This window comes from Cydia splendana, chromosome 21 (genome assembly GCF_910591565.1).
Source record: "Cydia splendana chromosome 21, ilCydSple1.2, whole genome shotgun sequence".
NCBI lineage: Eukaryota > Metazoa > Arthropoda > Insecta > Lepidoptera > Tortricidae > Cydia > Cydia splendana.
In genome coordinates this window covers 10,321,288-10,336,299 of record NC_085980.1, presented here as the reverse complement: position 1 = coordinate 10,336,299, position 15,012 = coordinate 10,321,288, and the positions used below count along the sequence as shown (strand labels likewise).

At 38.6% G+C, this 15,012-nt stretch overlaps 1 protein-coding gene across 1 annotated transcript; it reads right to left on the bottom strand.

The window, feature by feature from the left end:
* Nucleotides 1-10,086: 10,086 nt before the first annotated feature.
* On the bottom strand, nucleotides 10,087-11,133 carry LOC134801226 (uncharacterized). The gene has a single exon (XM_063773757.1). The coding sequence runs from the start codon at nucleotides 11,081-11,083 to the stop codon at nucleotides 10,151-10,153; it is 933 nt and encodes a 310-aa protein (XP_063629827.1). The 5' UTR covers nucleotides 11,084-11,133; the 3' UTR covers nucleotides 10,087-10,150.
* Between the last annotated feature and the right edge of the window lie 3,879 nt (nucleotides 11,134-15,012).

Below are 15,012 nucleotides of genomic sequence, written 5' to 3'. Positions count from 1 at the left end.
TTTAACTAAGCTTGTTAGCCATTAGAGTAAATTGTGTTTGTTTTGTTTAATTTCTAAGATAATTCAATTAAAAGAAAATTGTAATGTCACTTTTCCGTTTATTTTTGTTTAATGTCACTTGACGTCTTCGCAATATTGATTCAATTTCTGGAAAAGTGACACTATATCCAGTTATTTGAAATAACTTAACCTTTATTTCAATGAAAAAGCGCAAATAGCACCATTTTACATTGATGTCAATTAATATTTATTAAAGTAAGCGACTTTCAGTTTCAAAAATGAGCAAACTAGACTATTTTTTCCTTTATAACTAGAATATTCTTAGCTTGTTTTGTTTGGCCAAATTTTTACGATCTAAAATTACCAAAGTAAATAAACAAAGGGGAGGATAATAATTGAGGGATGAGATGTAAGGCCGCAGTACCGTCTTTACCATAATCGTGTGCCCACACGAGGCCCGTGCCCAGGGCCCCCATCCTCAGGGGGCCCCGAAGGACAGACAGTAACAGTATATTTAATTACCCATAATAAATAGAAGATCATAGCAGAAAAATGTTAGTTTACTTAATTAGCTTTCTTTACTTTCCAAAAGGGCCCCAAATCCTTATGTGCCCAGGGGTCCCAGCATAGTTTAAGACGGCCCTGTGTAAGGGGCCCAAATGCCATGTTACGGATCCCAAACCAGCCTCTCCTGCTCGTGGTCACCCTGTTGAATAACAAACGAGCCTCTGGCGATCCAACAACCCGCACTGGACCAGCATGGTGGGCTTATGGTCCAATCTCATTTGACATCTACGACTCCTCGGTATGGCGCTAAGTGCCCTGTAAAAGTGGTGCTAAGAATCCCCGGGCGGAAGATACCCACAAAAAGATTTTAATGGCCCATGCAAGAAAAAAGAACTCCAACACCTATAAAGGCCGCCCTTTGATTAACGAAGAGCGTCTCACTGATCTGAAACACGGCGTAAAAGAAATTAATGGGGTTGTCAGAAGTTCGACGAGAAGAATGGGCGTACGCAGCATTTTTTAAGGGGTGGGGCAGAAGTAGGGGAGGCTGGGTACGTTGTAACAGGGTACGGTTGAAACGGAAATTCTTAGCTTATGGTCAGAGACCAGGGTGGGGAAACTGCCCCACCTTGCCCTACCGTGGGTATGCCTATGACGAGAAGGCGTGAATCGTTTACCATTTTGGAACAGCCTGCGGACAATATGGAGTAGGCTTTGTCGTCAAAAACAAGTGGAAGGACAACATTGTCGGATTATCAAATTACTCCGACAAGGTGGCTGTGTTGACGTTAAGTATATCCAAAAGCCAAAGTCATATAGACCAGGTACATTAAGCCCAATCAAAACCTAGGCATCGACATCATCACATTGCGATGATAAGATTGAAGAATATTACGAGATTATTACCCCCTAAATAAATCTAACGACGAAAAGCAGGAAACATGGGCCATTGTTCTTGGTGCTTTCAATGCTAAAGTCAGATCAAGCACAGATTGGATAATGCCGACATAGTTGGACCACATATGGCCTTGGCAGCAGAAACGACCGTAGTTCTCGGCCTATTCCATTTGCCTTTGGTCAAAACTTGAGCGTAACTAATTCCTTCTTTCTCAAAAACCTCAAAGTCGCTGGACCTGGACGTGAAGTCCTGGCGGAATATGACACACGAAATTGACTACTTATATATTTTCATCTGACAAAAGTTTAATTACGGATTTATTTAGGTAGGTATTACGTACAATCAATCGGTTTAAATTTAGTTCCGATCACAGACCCGTGAGAGCAGAAATAAAGTTTAAGACTTAAATCCACCGTAAGCAAAATTAATTCATAAATATTAATTCATAAATATTAATAGGTAAAACACCTAAACAGAGACACACTCTTATTTGTATCCACGATCAGTTTAACTTTGAATTACGAAGTAATTTTGACACCTTGCAAGAAGACACCACAAATACACATTCAGAAATTCAAATTCAAAATAACAACATTATAAATACATAGTTTAGAAACAGCCAGTAGCAAAATTAAACCAACCCGGAAAAACAATAAAAAACCCACAAGCGACACATTACATTATTAAATGTATATAGAACTAGCTCTTCTGATGGTGGTACGAACAAGGTACGAATTCTTCGTCATCATCAGTATTAACTTTACTACCTACTAAAAGAGTAGTATTAACTTTAATAAAATAGCTTTAAACTTTGTTGTCTTGAATTGCATTGCGACATTTTCTACTGTAACGGGAATCTTACACATACCAACCTATTTCCACAGTTAGTTCAATAGGGCTCCTAATGTGGCTATATCTATCTAATTATAAATAGTCGTCTAGTAGGTATCCATAATACAAGCCCATTATGAACCTTATTGAACAAATACAACACAGTGACATTAAACAACGAGTGACATTCATTAACCACACCGTTATAAGCGTTCTGTACCCGTTGTAGTGGCTTTAAGCTTAAAATGACATTTTTCATTTAAGTACGCCAAGTGTCGCTAGGGTAAACTAAGCTAGCAAATTGACACTACACAGATAATGACGATCGACCTGCTAAAACTCCTGTCAGCTTCTTAAAATCACAATGTCACTTAAAGTAAAAGAACAGTACGTTTTTATTTTTAGTCAGCATTATGGCTTCGAGTTTTAAGCAAAACCGTCATTATTGATATAATGTCACTTTACTTATCTCAAAACGTTAAAAAATGCAAAAGTACAAGTGTCCTTAAAGGGAAAAGTACAATATTGCTTTAAATTGAGTTTTGATTTTGATACCATATTATAAGTTCAAAGTGACATAGTACGTATAGATACACTATTTCTTATGAACATTGACGTAGTTACCATTGAATATCATAGATAACCGTCACTAACCAAAAAATTACAACTTACTTCCCTTTAATGACATTGTTCCCATGAGGCAGGCGCCTATTCCCTCTATTCGCCATAACGACATTAGCGCCCTCTGGCGGTTCTAATAGAGCTAGGGCGATAGGTGTCTTCGTATTGCGTGCGTTACGATTATATGAGCTAGATGGCGTTACTAACTCAAAAAACCCATTTTTCGGATAATGACGTTATGTTTCTCAAGGAGCGAAATGTTATCTAATTACCTTTACTTTGTCCTATACTAACCACCGTTAAGAGATTCGCCCGTATTAGACTTACACACTGTATTTATGTTCTATCTGATGTAACCTTTATTCCTCTCCTACGTACAATAAAGTGTTTACTTACTTACTTCATATTATTGGATTTGTTTGTTTCCTGAAAGCCTAACCAAATACTGAAATACTGATACCTTTCAAACCAAAGTGTCCAAAATATGGATATATGTAATTATGTAGTTAAATGATTTGATACTAAATAATCTAGACGGCATAATTCTAAAAGTTCAAACAACACCGATTAACGGACAAAAAGCGTGTAATGTATAAAAAAGTGTCGTTCGTGTTATTTTCACCGTATTCGGCGTTCGTTCCCACGTTGACGGGGTTGTAAAAAGCGGTCACCGCGCAGAGGTGTGACCGTGGTCTCCAAAAAATAGCGTCGCGTAGATGCGACTACGACAATAGATGCGTCACGTCATATGCATGTAGGTAACTTCTCTTGTCATGTGTCGCAATATTGCTGTTCATTTGCGAATAAGTACGTCTTTTATTGAAAGTGTAAGTAGCTATCTATCTAATATTTCCTATTTCACGATTTAGTCGGTACGTCGGTAGCCTAAATACGGTTGCGGTAATATAATATAGGTTTACAATACGGGTGTACCTAAAAATAAACAAAAAGCATACCATATTTTTGTACCTAATTTGTACCACCCGGTACTTAAAGTTATTACCAAAAAACATTACACCCGCCATTCTGACTGTCAAAATGGCGGGTGTAATGTCCTGAGAGTCCTGACTCTCACTAAACAAGTGTTAGTGATCATCCTTAAATAACTAACTTGTACTTATCTACTAAAATATTTCGTAAAGTTGTAGGTCAATACTTCGTAGTTGACTTGCTACATCTACAATTTATTTCATCTACAAACTCGCGAACGTTCATCCGTTAGACAAATACAAGCCCGAATATATTTTATTGAGCCTGCCCGCCTACAATCCGAACAAATTTGCTCAAAGGATAATTTATCGTGGATATCTGACTTATAGCACTTTGTTCTGGGTCCATTCAGCAGGTGGGTGCCGGAATGAATGAAATGAACGAATGATATTAATGACGGGAGTGTAAACATGATATTGTTTGGGATGCCAACGTTTGTTTTGGAAGACAAGACAGAAAATGTAGAAAGGTTATACCAACCTAGCGAACTTTTTGCCAACGGTGATATATTTTATTTTTAAGTGATCTGTGAAAGTAAAATATAGCTGGTCAAGCAGATCTTGTCAGTAGAAAAAGGCGGCAAATTTGAAAAATGTAGGTGCGAAGGGATATCGTCCCATAGAAAATTTGAATTTCGCGCCTTTTTTTACTGACAAGATTTGCTTGACCAGCTTATAATAAATTCAGCAAGGAATATGAAAAGATGCTAGGATGCTACACATCTCGTTAGCTAATCGGGGAAGATTGACACTTGCTGGTGCGCTGATGGTTTAGTTAGTGGTAAGGAGTGCGCCTTTTGAACAGAGAGGTCGTGGTTTCGTTTCGTGCTTCTTTCAACTGTTACTTTCTTATGTTTATTCAATTAGCTACGGTGCACGTTGCAGTGACGCCTAGCGTTAACGAACATTTCCAAATGTTTAACGCACTGGTCGACAGGCTCGGTAGTAATGTATCTTACATTACTAAAAGAAATGGAAAACGACTAGACTGTTGTGCTTAAAAATCATTCAAATCCATTTTCATCCCTTTAGAAGTTTAAAATAATTACAAAAAAAAACATATGGATGTAAAAGATAAACATCCATAGGTGAGCAAATCTCAAAAAATTTGTAATTTCGATCACATCTTAGATTTCTATAAAAATTGGTATGCTGGTAGAGTACATGAAGCTGAACAACATCCACCATATTTCGCAAAATGTCCCATAAAGTTTCTAGGGAACATTCCTGTTTTGTTACCAGATTTCCTTACACATTTGGTAACAAAAAAGGAATGTTTGTTACCAAATGTACAAACTTTTTAAGAATTGCTCAGGTATGTACATTACATTTGCATATGACGCAATTGAGTTGCACGCAAGCTTCAAAAGTTTTAAATGCCTGTCCGCATTAAATATCTTCACCAAGGACATAATAACCCCGACAAAATAGCCATACATTATCCCATTATTATACGCTAAATGACCGGTCAACGAGTACTATTACCAAATAGGCTTTTCTCCGTAGTATGTTCTAGGCGTCTATAACCTTTGTATACTGAGTGGGAGAGTCCCATGGGAACGCGGGTCAGGTGCTCACGCCTGCGCACTGGCTACCTGACTTTGCGCATCATAGACATTATGAGACATTTTTTTAACGGGCGCATTCTGCTGTAGTGTGACCATGAGGTGCCTGATAGAGCAAAGCAAATAGGTACACAAGGATTTAAGCATTTAAACATTTAGGTGAATTTGAAACTCTTACCATTCAGTTTTATATCAATAATAAATAAGTAATATTTTGTATCAAATTTGTTGCCTGGCTAGAGTTGTGCCGTTATCGAGAACGTTCTTGGTTTGTTATGGGGAACGTTCTCGCTCGAGAATATTTCCCATGTAGATGTAGGGACGCCCGGCCGGAAGCAGGCGGGCTGTCGATCACGTGTCGCGTTCATTCAGCCCAATTCCCTAAGGCTGGAGCTGCAGGTTACTGTCCCGGCGGCATTCCCACACAATTTTCCTCAAATCTTAATTAATCTCAAATATTTCCCATAGCAAACGGAGAACGTTCTCGACAACGGTACAACTCTATGCCTGGTCAGTGGACTAGCATTAGTTCGACTCTACTATTTGCTTGGTCGAATTTTGGTTTGAAAATGATATTTTTCGTAGGTTTCGTTTGATTGTAGAAAGTAAATCTTAGCCACATATTTAAAGAGAATAGACCGAAAACGCTAAAGCTGCTCCCCTGCCTGTAACCAACAAGATCAACCTGCCCCTAAAGCAAATTATTAAAGACCGAGTAAAATATGAGAGGGCCACATCTTCATAAAGCGAACTGGCTGACGAAGAAGAATATTATCCTTCTACAGAGGAACCTGTCCTAATTCGATCACAGCTTCACAGCCTCTTTATTGTACTTTGATTGCAAAGTCTGGTTACCCTACACTCCGCATTACGATCCGTAAAGATGACCAACAAAGCAAATAGGATTATTTACCGCCATTACGCACAATGCCCATTCATGACTCCAAAACTTACAATTTCATTCCCACACAGCGAAACAGGAGCAAAAACACTTACGCCAAAAGGTACTTCCATCAGTTACGATCTTTTTACTTTTTAAAATGGGTGACATTTTTGAATTTGTTCCGGCATATACAAGTGCAGTTTTTGACGTGCTTTTTTTAAAATTATGATCGATTTGATACGATTTTTGTGATTGTGCAATCGATGTTGAAGCATGTTTGCTTGTTGTACACCTTATGATATCTCCCACGATTTTTGAAGTTTTTTTTTTAACTATAATATTTGACCGGCTAAGGGACCACCTTTGAAGTTTGAAACATTCTTTTAGAAATAGTTTTGGTAATATTTAGCCTAGGAAAATTTGATACCTACATTAGAAAAAATATTTCTTGAGATCTCTTAAAAAGTTTTGAAAACTAAGCTGATCGACGATTTTAAAACTAATTTTCCCACAGAGTTTTAAATAATATATACTTGGTCAAGCAAATCTTGTCACTAGAAAAAGGCGGCAAATTTGAAAAATGTAGGCGCGAAGGGATATCGTCTCATAGAAAATTTGAAATTCGCGTCTTTTTCTACTGACAAGATTTGCTTGACCGTCTATATGTCCAAAATTATATGCCGATACTATGATTTCTCAAAGCAAAACTAATTTTTTGCTTATATAGATTTTTTGATTATATATAGAGTTAGCGGGATTTGAAGAGGTTTTTTTTGTTTTCGGGGTTATTAAAATATAACGTGCAACCATAGATTGCTGGGTTATCGATGGCGTAAGTCAGGATAGGTAAGGTAGGTACTTCCGCGGTGATCTCCTAAGGGATAGATTTGCTTAGTGTGGGAAAAGTTTGGGTTAATAATTTTGTCTCACAGATCATCACCACAAAGCACACGAGCACAGCAGAATTTTTAACTTCACCGGGGTTACCCTCAATAACTTGCGAAGAACCGTCTCCTGAGATCCGTTGACAAAGGTGTCTGAGGTTTAATAAACGACTCAGGAAGTGACATCAATATTAGAAATCAATGCTAATGATGCAACTTCCGAACGCAACGGAAACCGCAACTAGCCAAAATGGCGGCCACCCATAGCGCGCGATTTGTCATTGCGTTAATGATCATATAAAATCAAAGTGTCGGGGATCTTTTATTAGATATCGGTGATAATAATAATGCAGATAGGGGAAATCACCGGAATACGTTCCAGGCAAATTCTTACTTAGAATAGGTACGTTTCTTAAGACGAAAGTACGAAGCCCGTACGAAGTCGCCTTTTCATACAAACGTAGTCCTCATTTTCCTCTCTGGATATTAACATTATTAAAAATATTTTAATACAATTTGTTGCAATCAACTACAGCCCTGTACATGCCCCTACGTTTGATTTTTTAAGAATTATTAATTATGATTAAAAAGAGCATTTAATTTTTTTTATGAAATCTGTTCTTGGCTCCAAATTAATTATAATCAAAAATCGAAATAAGTCAAACGTAGGGGCATAGCTATGGTTAATTTAGATCAAATTATGAAAAGATATTTCCCATAATGTCAATATCCAGAGAGGAAAATGGGGACTACGTTTATATGGAGAAGCCACCGTCCCCTTTCCTCTTAATGGGTCAACTTCAATTGTAGTTAAGTGCCATGTTTCGAGATGTATTTAAATTAAGTCGAATGATCTCCTGCATGTTGCGGATGCTTGATTTCAATTCAATTCAATTCAATTCAATATCTTTAATGTCAAAAAACACATGTCAAAATATACAATAGGTACTTACACAATAAAATTAAAAATACATAATCCGATTTAAGGCTATACCTAAGCTATCCTATAATAAACCTGAAATATAAAATGTAGGTAAGTAGGTACCTCTACCAAAACATATAGGGGTAGTTAATGTAGGTTTGATAATTGATATATCGTATTTCGCGCTCACTTTCAGCTAGGTATAGAACTACCTATAACGGATGTTGGTTGACTGGTAGAGAATGCCTTAAGGCATTAAGTCCGCCATTTGTACCTTCATGTATTGTGCAATAAAGATTAAAAAATAAATAAATGTCGCGTTTAGTAAGGATCAAATGAGGGCTAGAGCTAGAAGGATAAAGGACCTGAGGAGCTGATGTATGTTCAGTGATAATTCATAGTTTCGAAGAAATGGTACGGACATGCCTTTTTTCTTTATTTACAAGTATTCATGGAAAATAGATAGGTACTTACTTTTAAGTAAACACAACAACATCACCGCGAATTTATCGATCAATTTGAAATCGTGCACCGAGTACCATAACGACATATCAACATAAATTAGCGTTCACAGTAGTCGTCATCATTTCGTACATAAATCAACCGCCAACAATGCCACAAAGAGCATTGTGGTCTATGCCCGCTCTATGCTCTATGGGTGCGGTTTTATAGACCACACGTATGCAGTTTTTGCGTGCATTAGAATTGTCGAGTGACTATTAATTCGACGATATTTCAAATCGTTAAGTGTGGCTGATATATTTCATTTTAGTTAATTTATAACCGATTGACGAAGAAGAGAGAGTATTGTTTTTCGAGTTGGTTTGTGTGTTTACTTACGCACGCCCACCAGTCCAAGTAGTTAATATCGTTTTATTTGAGCTGCATAATGTGTATTTTATTTCCTGTGACTTACGTATTTAAATGCTATACATACAGTAGGTAAGTATTCATAATATTAACCCACATTTACAAACGGGTCTATCGAGAATTTATGTTATAACCCGTTTGTAAATGACAGTTAATATCTGTTCAAAACGCGAAAGTTTTAAACGCTATATTACTATACATAATATTTATTGTATGTAGGTACCTAAATGTAATTATTCTAGGGATGAATTATATATAGTGGCCCTTTGAGCTGTACCTAGACCTCGCGATTAGCTTAAAAATGTACTTAAAAATGTAATGTACTTCTTTGAGTCATTATCACAGCGAACTCACAAGTGCCATAGACCCTAATACTGGCGCTAAGTCCGTTTTGCCAATTTCCGCCTTTTTGAACTTTTTCCTAAAAAACGTAACGACAGAAAATATTTACTACCGAACCTATAGGGACCGTGCGCGTTGGAGGTTCTGCCATCTTGTGGCCTGAATCGGAAACATATACTGTGCACATCACATGTACATTGCCAAAGCAAGTGCTACCATCTACCGTTCTCGTCGGTACGTTTCCTTGTCCATAGTTAGGTTCTGCCGTCTTGTGGGCTACATCGGAAGAATAAATGACACATTTACGCCTCGCGCCAAAAATCTGACGGCTCCTATGCTATATACGGCTCCTATAGTTTATGCGGCTCCTGTAGTTTATGCATGGTGCCTATTCATTATTCAATTCACCCAAGGCACGCCGTGGTATAAAAGAACTTAAAATTTGGTTAGATAGGTAGGTACCTACTTGTAAAAAAGCAAGACTTTTTTATTTCTATATGTTTAATTAATTATAATTAACATTAGGAATTAAGATACGGTAAGGTAAAACTTCAATAAAGTTTGATTCAGTTTTGTTATATAAGCGAGTAGAGAAACGTACAGTTGACGTCAAATATATGTTTACATTTTTCGCCTTTTATTACAAAGGGAGTAAGGTGCAAAAGTGTAAACATATATTTGACGTCGACTGTACATCATGGTTCCACTTGAATAGAAACATGATGTACTTTTTCAGACTTACCTACTGATTTTGGTAACCCTGGCTGGTTCTGCTAAACACGCATCGGATAATCTAACTAAAATATAATTAATTCTCTACTCACCAGACAAAACTGCTTCAAAGTTCAGTGTGCTCTGTCAGTTTCACTAACTCTACAAATTCGGTCAAGCTTTCTATGACTTCTGTAACATTTACCATCTGTTTTTCCAGATCTTCCCGTGTACTTGGTTCTTGCACCTTTTCCAACACTTGGTTAATCAGTGTTTCAACTTTAAACCTGCCGTTGTACACTCTAGAACAATGTGGTTTTATGACGAGAAGCAGATTTAACACGGGCGGTAACATATCCTTATTATCCTTGTATGGCGAATCAGCAGAAAATACCGCCTCGAAAATCTTTAGCAAACCATTACACAACAGAGGCGTAGATAATCGCTCAATCAAACCAATCTGCTGATACATCTGGAAAGTCTTATAATCAGCTATATTCCTCTGCAGTTTTTTATTCCTCGCGGCGATATGCTCGTTCACAATCTTATTGAAAAGTTCTAACGTCAATTTCGTCAGCGTTGGATCCAGTTTTGCCAGTTGTTTGTAAAACGGTAGGAGCCCCCTCATTTTCATGACGCGCGTTTGGGCTTGAGGGTTTCCTGGAAGCCAGACTGATAATAGTTCTATAACGTGAATTTTGATGTCTATATCATCGTCTTGTTCATACATGTCGACTAATTTGTCTAGAATGATGTCAGGGATGACAGTACCTGTCGTGGTTGGCGCTATATCGAAGAGAGCTTTTAATAACTGGAGTAGTGAAGTTCTTAGTTGCGAGAAGGTGATATGCATGTTTGGTACGATTATAGTTTCAAGGCCTTTAGCTTGCAGGAAGCTGTAAGCGTTGTTGGCACTGTACATGTAATCTAGCATCTCTTCTAACAACTGAGCCATCTTTACGTACTGTTTCTCGGTTTCCTCTTGAGTATGGACGCCGTCTTGTGCCATCTTTTGCCCCAATTCTGCAGCTGCCAAGAATCCTTCCATCGCATTAGCCATGATTTCAGATATTACGGCAGCTTCTCCTTGATTTGGTGTAGCATGTGGTATGTTATAATCCATGGAAACTGAAATAATAACAACAAGGTCTACATGGTATATTATTATAAGGTATTTATATTTATATCTATACCTACTCTGTATCTTTAGGTATTTAAATAAAAGTAAACAAAATCTACCCTCAAATGACTCCTTAAGCCAGTTGAGGGTAGATGAAAACATTACACGATTAAATAATGTAGGTTAAAGTTAGGCCGTTCAGTGACTGATCCTGGCGGTTTTGTAATTGGTCGGTTAACCAATAAATGTTATACTCGTAACTACCCGAAAATGTACAAATTGTTTGTTTACTTTTATTGAAATACCTAAAGATACACTATAGCTAAGCATACTATACAAATAAATACATATATACCTACTTAATTATAGTAATGTACAGTTTGAGACCACGATTATATTGTCCACCCTAACATACCATCAGTATCAGCTACGTCGTCCAAAGGCACTGTATCCAGACTATCTACCATAAGATCAGCAGAACCAATGGTCACCAGAGCTAGGAGAACCACAATGACTTGAAAAATGTATGAAATGGTCCTATCCATCGTCTTGAATCTAAATCACAGAATAATTAATAGTACTACTCTAAATACAATATTAAGCATTGGTTTTCCTCTATCAGCGGTACATGAAATGTGTCACTCAAAAAGAAATACATTTCATGTCATTGTCAATTATACGTTCTTATTTCGATCTGCAATATGTCGCTGGCCCAATATTACAGGGTTCTATGTTACATTTTCAAGATAGTTGAAATTCGACTTAATGTCACTATGACAAAGTTCTAATTTCAGTTCGATTAAATTGAAACATAGAACCCTGTAATATTGGGCCAGCGATGTCGCGACAGCATTGCGACATTTGCGATCTTGACAATTTTTTTACATTCGAAATGATAAATATTTGTGTTTGTGCATGCAATAGGAGGTGGATGCAATATTATTTAATTACGTTGTATAATAAAACAATAAATAAATGAATTTATTAATTTCGAATCTGTCTAATTTTGACCTAAATTAGCTGAAAGATTGCCTCAGTTTTATTAATGTCAATTATTGTCAGTGTCAAAGATTCACTAGGCTTGCTTGCAACATAAATGAATTAATTTATTCCTAGATTTATAATATTTGAATAATGAAGATTGTTGAGGTTATGTCCGGTCTTTTCTGGGTCTCGGGAGAGGAATATGTTCTGCAATTAAAGACCTCCATGATAATCATATCTCTTCTTTGTTTGGTTTGTAAATAAATGTCGCTACCCAAGATTGTGAGTAGGTATCTGCCAAATACTGATCGGATCACAAAATATTGATCCCCTAAATGTGTTGTAAGAATAGCAGGACTTATTTCTTAGGGTTCCGTACCCAAAGGGTAAAAACGGGACCCTATTACTAAGACTCCGTTGCCCGTCTGTCTGTCACCAGGCTCTATCTCATGAACCGTCTGTCTATATATCTGTCGCCAGGGTCTATCTCATGAACCGTGATAGTTAGGCAGTAAATTTTTTTACCGATGATGTATTTCTGTTGCCGCTATAACAACAAATACTAAAAATAGAATCGCTTGCGATTTTTGATTCATTGCGGCGTTAATTTGTTTATTTACAAGAACGTTTAACCAATTACAATTACTATGCTAATTAACATACCTATATATTTACATTGATCGATCAATTGAATTTGAATGAACCTATTTAGACGGCAATGTATCTGAATATTCTCAATTCGCATGCGATTTTTTGCCGGTAGATACCTTGAACAGTCAGCAGCAGAAGTTGCTAAGCGGGCCAGGTGTTCAAAATGATCTTGACGCGACTTTATTGTTAAGAGAATAAGAGCGTGTCAAGGTAATTTTAAACACCTCGCCAGCCTAGCAACTTTGGCTGCTGACTGAACATAGAATCGGCCTTTTGCAGATGGCAGCACAATCAGAGGCAAAGTTCGCGCGCGTTGAGTGCTGCGCTGAGCGGGAGCACGTGGCGACTCTGCGGTTGATCTTGCGCGCGCTGTTTCGAGTCGCTAACCTGCTTCTGATATACGCTTCAGTCATTGTTAGTTACTTTATTTCTCTCTACTTCTCTCGTTTTTAGACCCCGGAGGGCCTATAGCCAACACCGAAGTTCGCAAATTGCGAGTATGTTTCTCTTTACTCCATTATGGCGTAATTTGATGGAGATAGTAACATCCCCGCAATTTGCGAACTTCGGTGTTCGCGTTAGCCCCTCAGGATATGCGTGAGAATTTTCTAATTGGCAGATATATGCGTTAAAGCTCAGTTTATTAACTAAGTTATTAAATTCTAACGATATTACGATATAAATGCTATACCTCGCGAGGTAAACATTCGTTTACCTCAATTATCTTTTTATAGGCACCCATATCTTTTAATTGTTTGACTTTATTCAAGGTAAAAATAAGCAGAAACTGAGTACAAGATTGTTGGATTTAGACATTTTGCCCTTACATGACGAAATACCGAGACGTTTTAAATTAAAGCCTGATCACTAAGATATGATCACGCGCCATGTTACGGAATTTCACTGGAACTAATTGGTATACTGAACTGTCACTGTCACCCCTGTATACATGAGAATAACAGCGCCCTGTTGACAATTAAATTGTTGACAATGATCATATATTACTGGTCAGGCTTTACAACATACCAGTCGGTTGACTATCTTTATATTCAGGAAAACAGCTCGCTGATGCAGATCTACGTGTGGTACACGCTCGCCTACATCCTGATCGGGGTGCCGGTCGCCATCGCCGACATGCTACTGGAGGTCAAGCATGGGGAGCGTGTCGCCACTGTCGCTGTCGACTTTGTTACTGAGACCATGTTCCTCCTCGGTTAGTATTTTAATTTTTACAACATATCAGTCGGTTGACTATATTTATATTCAGGAGAACAGCTTGCTGATGCAGATCTACGTGTGGCACACGCTCGCCTACATCCTGATCGGGGTGCCGGTCGCCATCGCGGACATGCTGCTGGGGGTCAAGCATGGGGAGCGTGTCGCCACTGTCGCCGTCGACTTTGTTACTGAGGCCATGTTCCTCCTCGGTTAGTATTTTAATTTTTACAACATATCAGTCGGTTGACTATATTTATATTCAGGAGAACAGCTCGCTGATGCAGATCTACGTGTGGCACACGCTCGCCTACATCCTGATCGGGGTGCCGGTCGCCATCGCCGACATGCTGCTGGGGGTCAAGCATGGGGAGCGTGTCGCCACTGTCGCCGTCGACTTTGTTACTGAGGCCATGTTCCTCCTCGGTTAGTATTTTAATTTTTACAACATATCAGTCGGTTGACTATATTTATATTCAGGAGAACAGCTCGCTGATGCAGATCTACGTGTGGCACACGCTCGCCTACATCCTGATCGGGGTGCCGGTCGCCATCGCGGACATGCTGCTGGGGGTCAAGCATGGGGAGCGTGTCGCCACTGTCGCCGTCGACTTTGTTACTGAGGCCATGTTCCTCCTCGGTTAGTATTTTAATTTTTACAACATATCAGTCGGTTGACTATATTTATATTCAGGAGAACAGCTCGCTGATGCAGATCTACGTGTGGCACACGCTCGCCTACATCCTGATCGGGGTGCCGGTCGCCATCGCGGACATGCTGCTGGGGGTCAAGCATGGGGAGCGTGTCGCCACTGTCGCCGTCGACTTTGTTACTGAGGCCATGTTCCTCCTCGGTTAGTATTTTAATTTTTACAACATATCAGTCGGTTGACTATATTTATATTCAGGAGAACAGCTCGCTGATGCAGATCTACGTGTGGCACACGCTCGCCTACATCCTGATCGGGGTGCCGGTCGCCATCGCCGACATGCTGCTGGGGGTCAAGCATGGGGAGCGT

Excerpts from the sequence above, each read along its gene's own strand:
- LOC134801226 (XM_063773757.1), bottom strand. The coding sequence starts at position 11,083 with ATGGCTAATGCGATGGAAGGATTCTTGGCAGCTGCAGAATTGGGGCAA.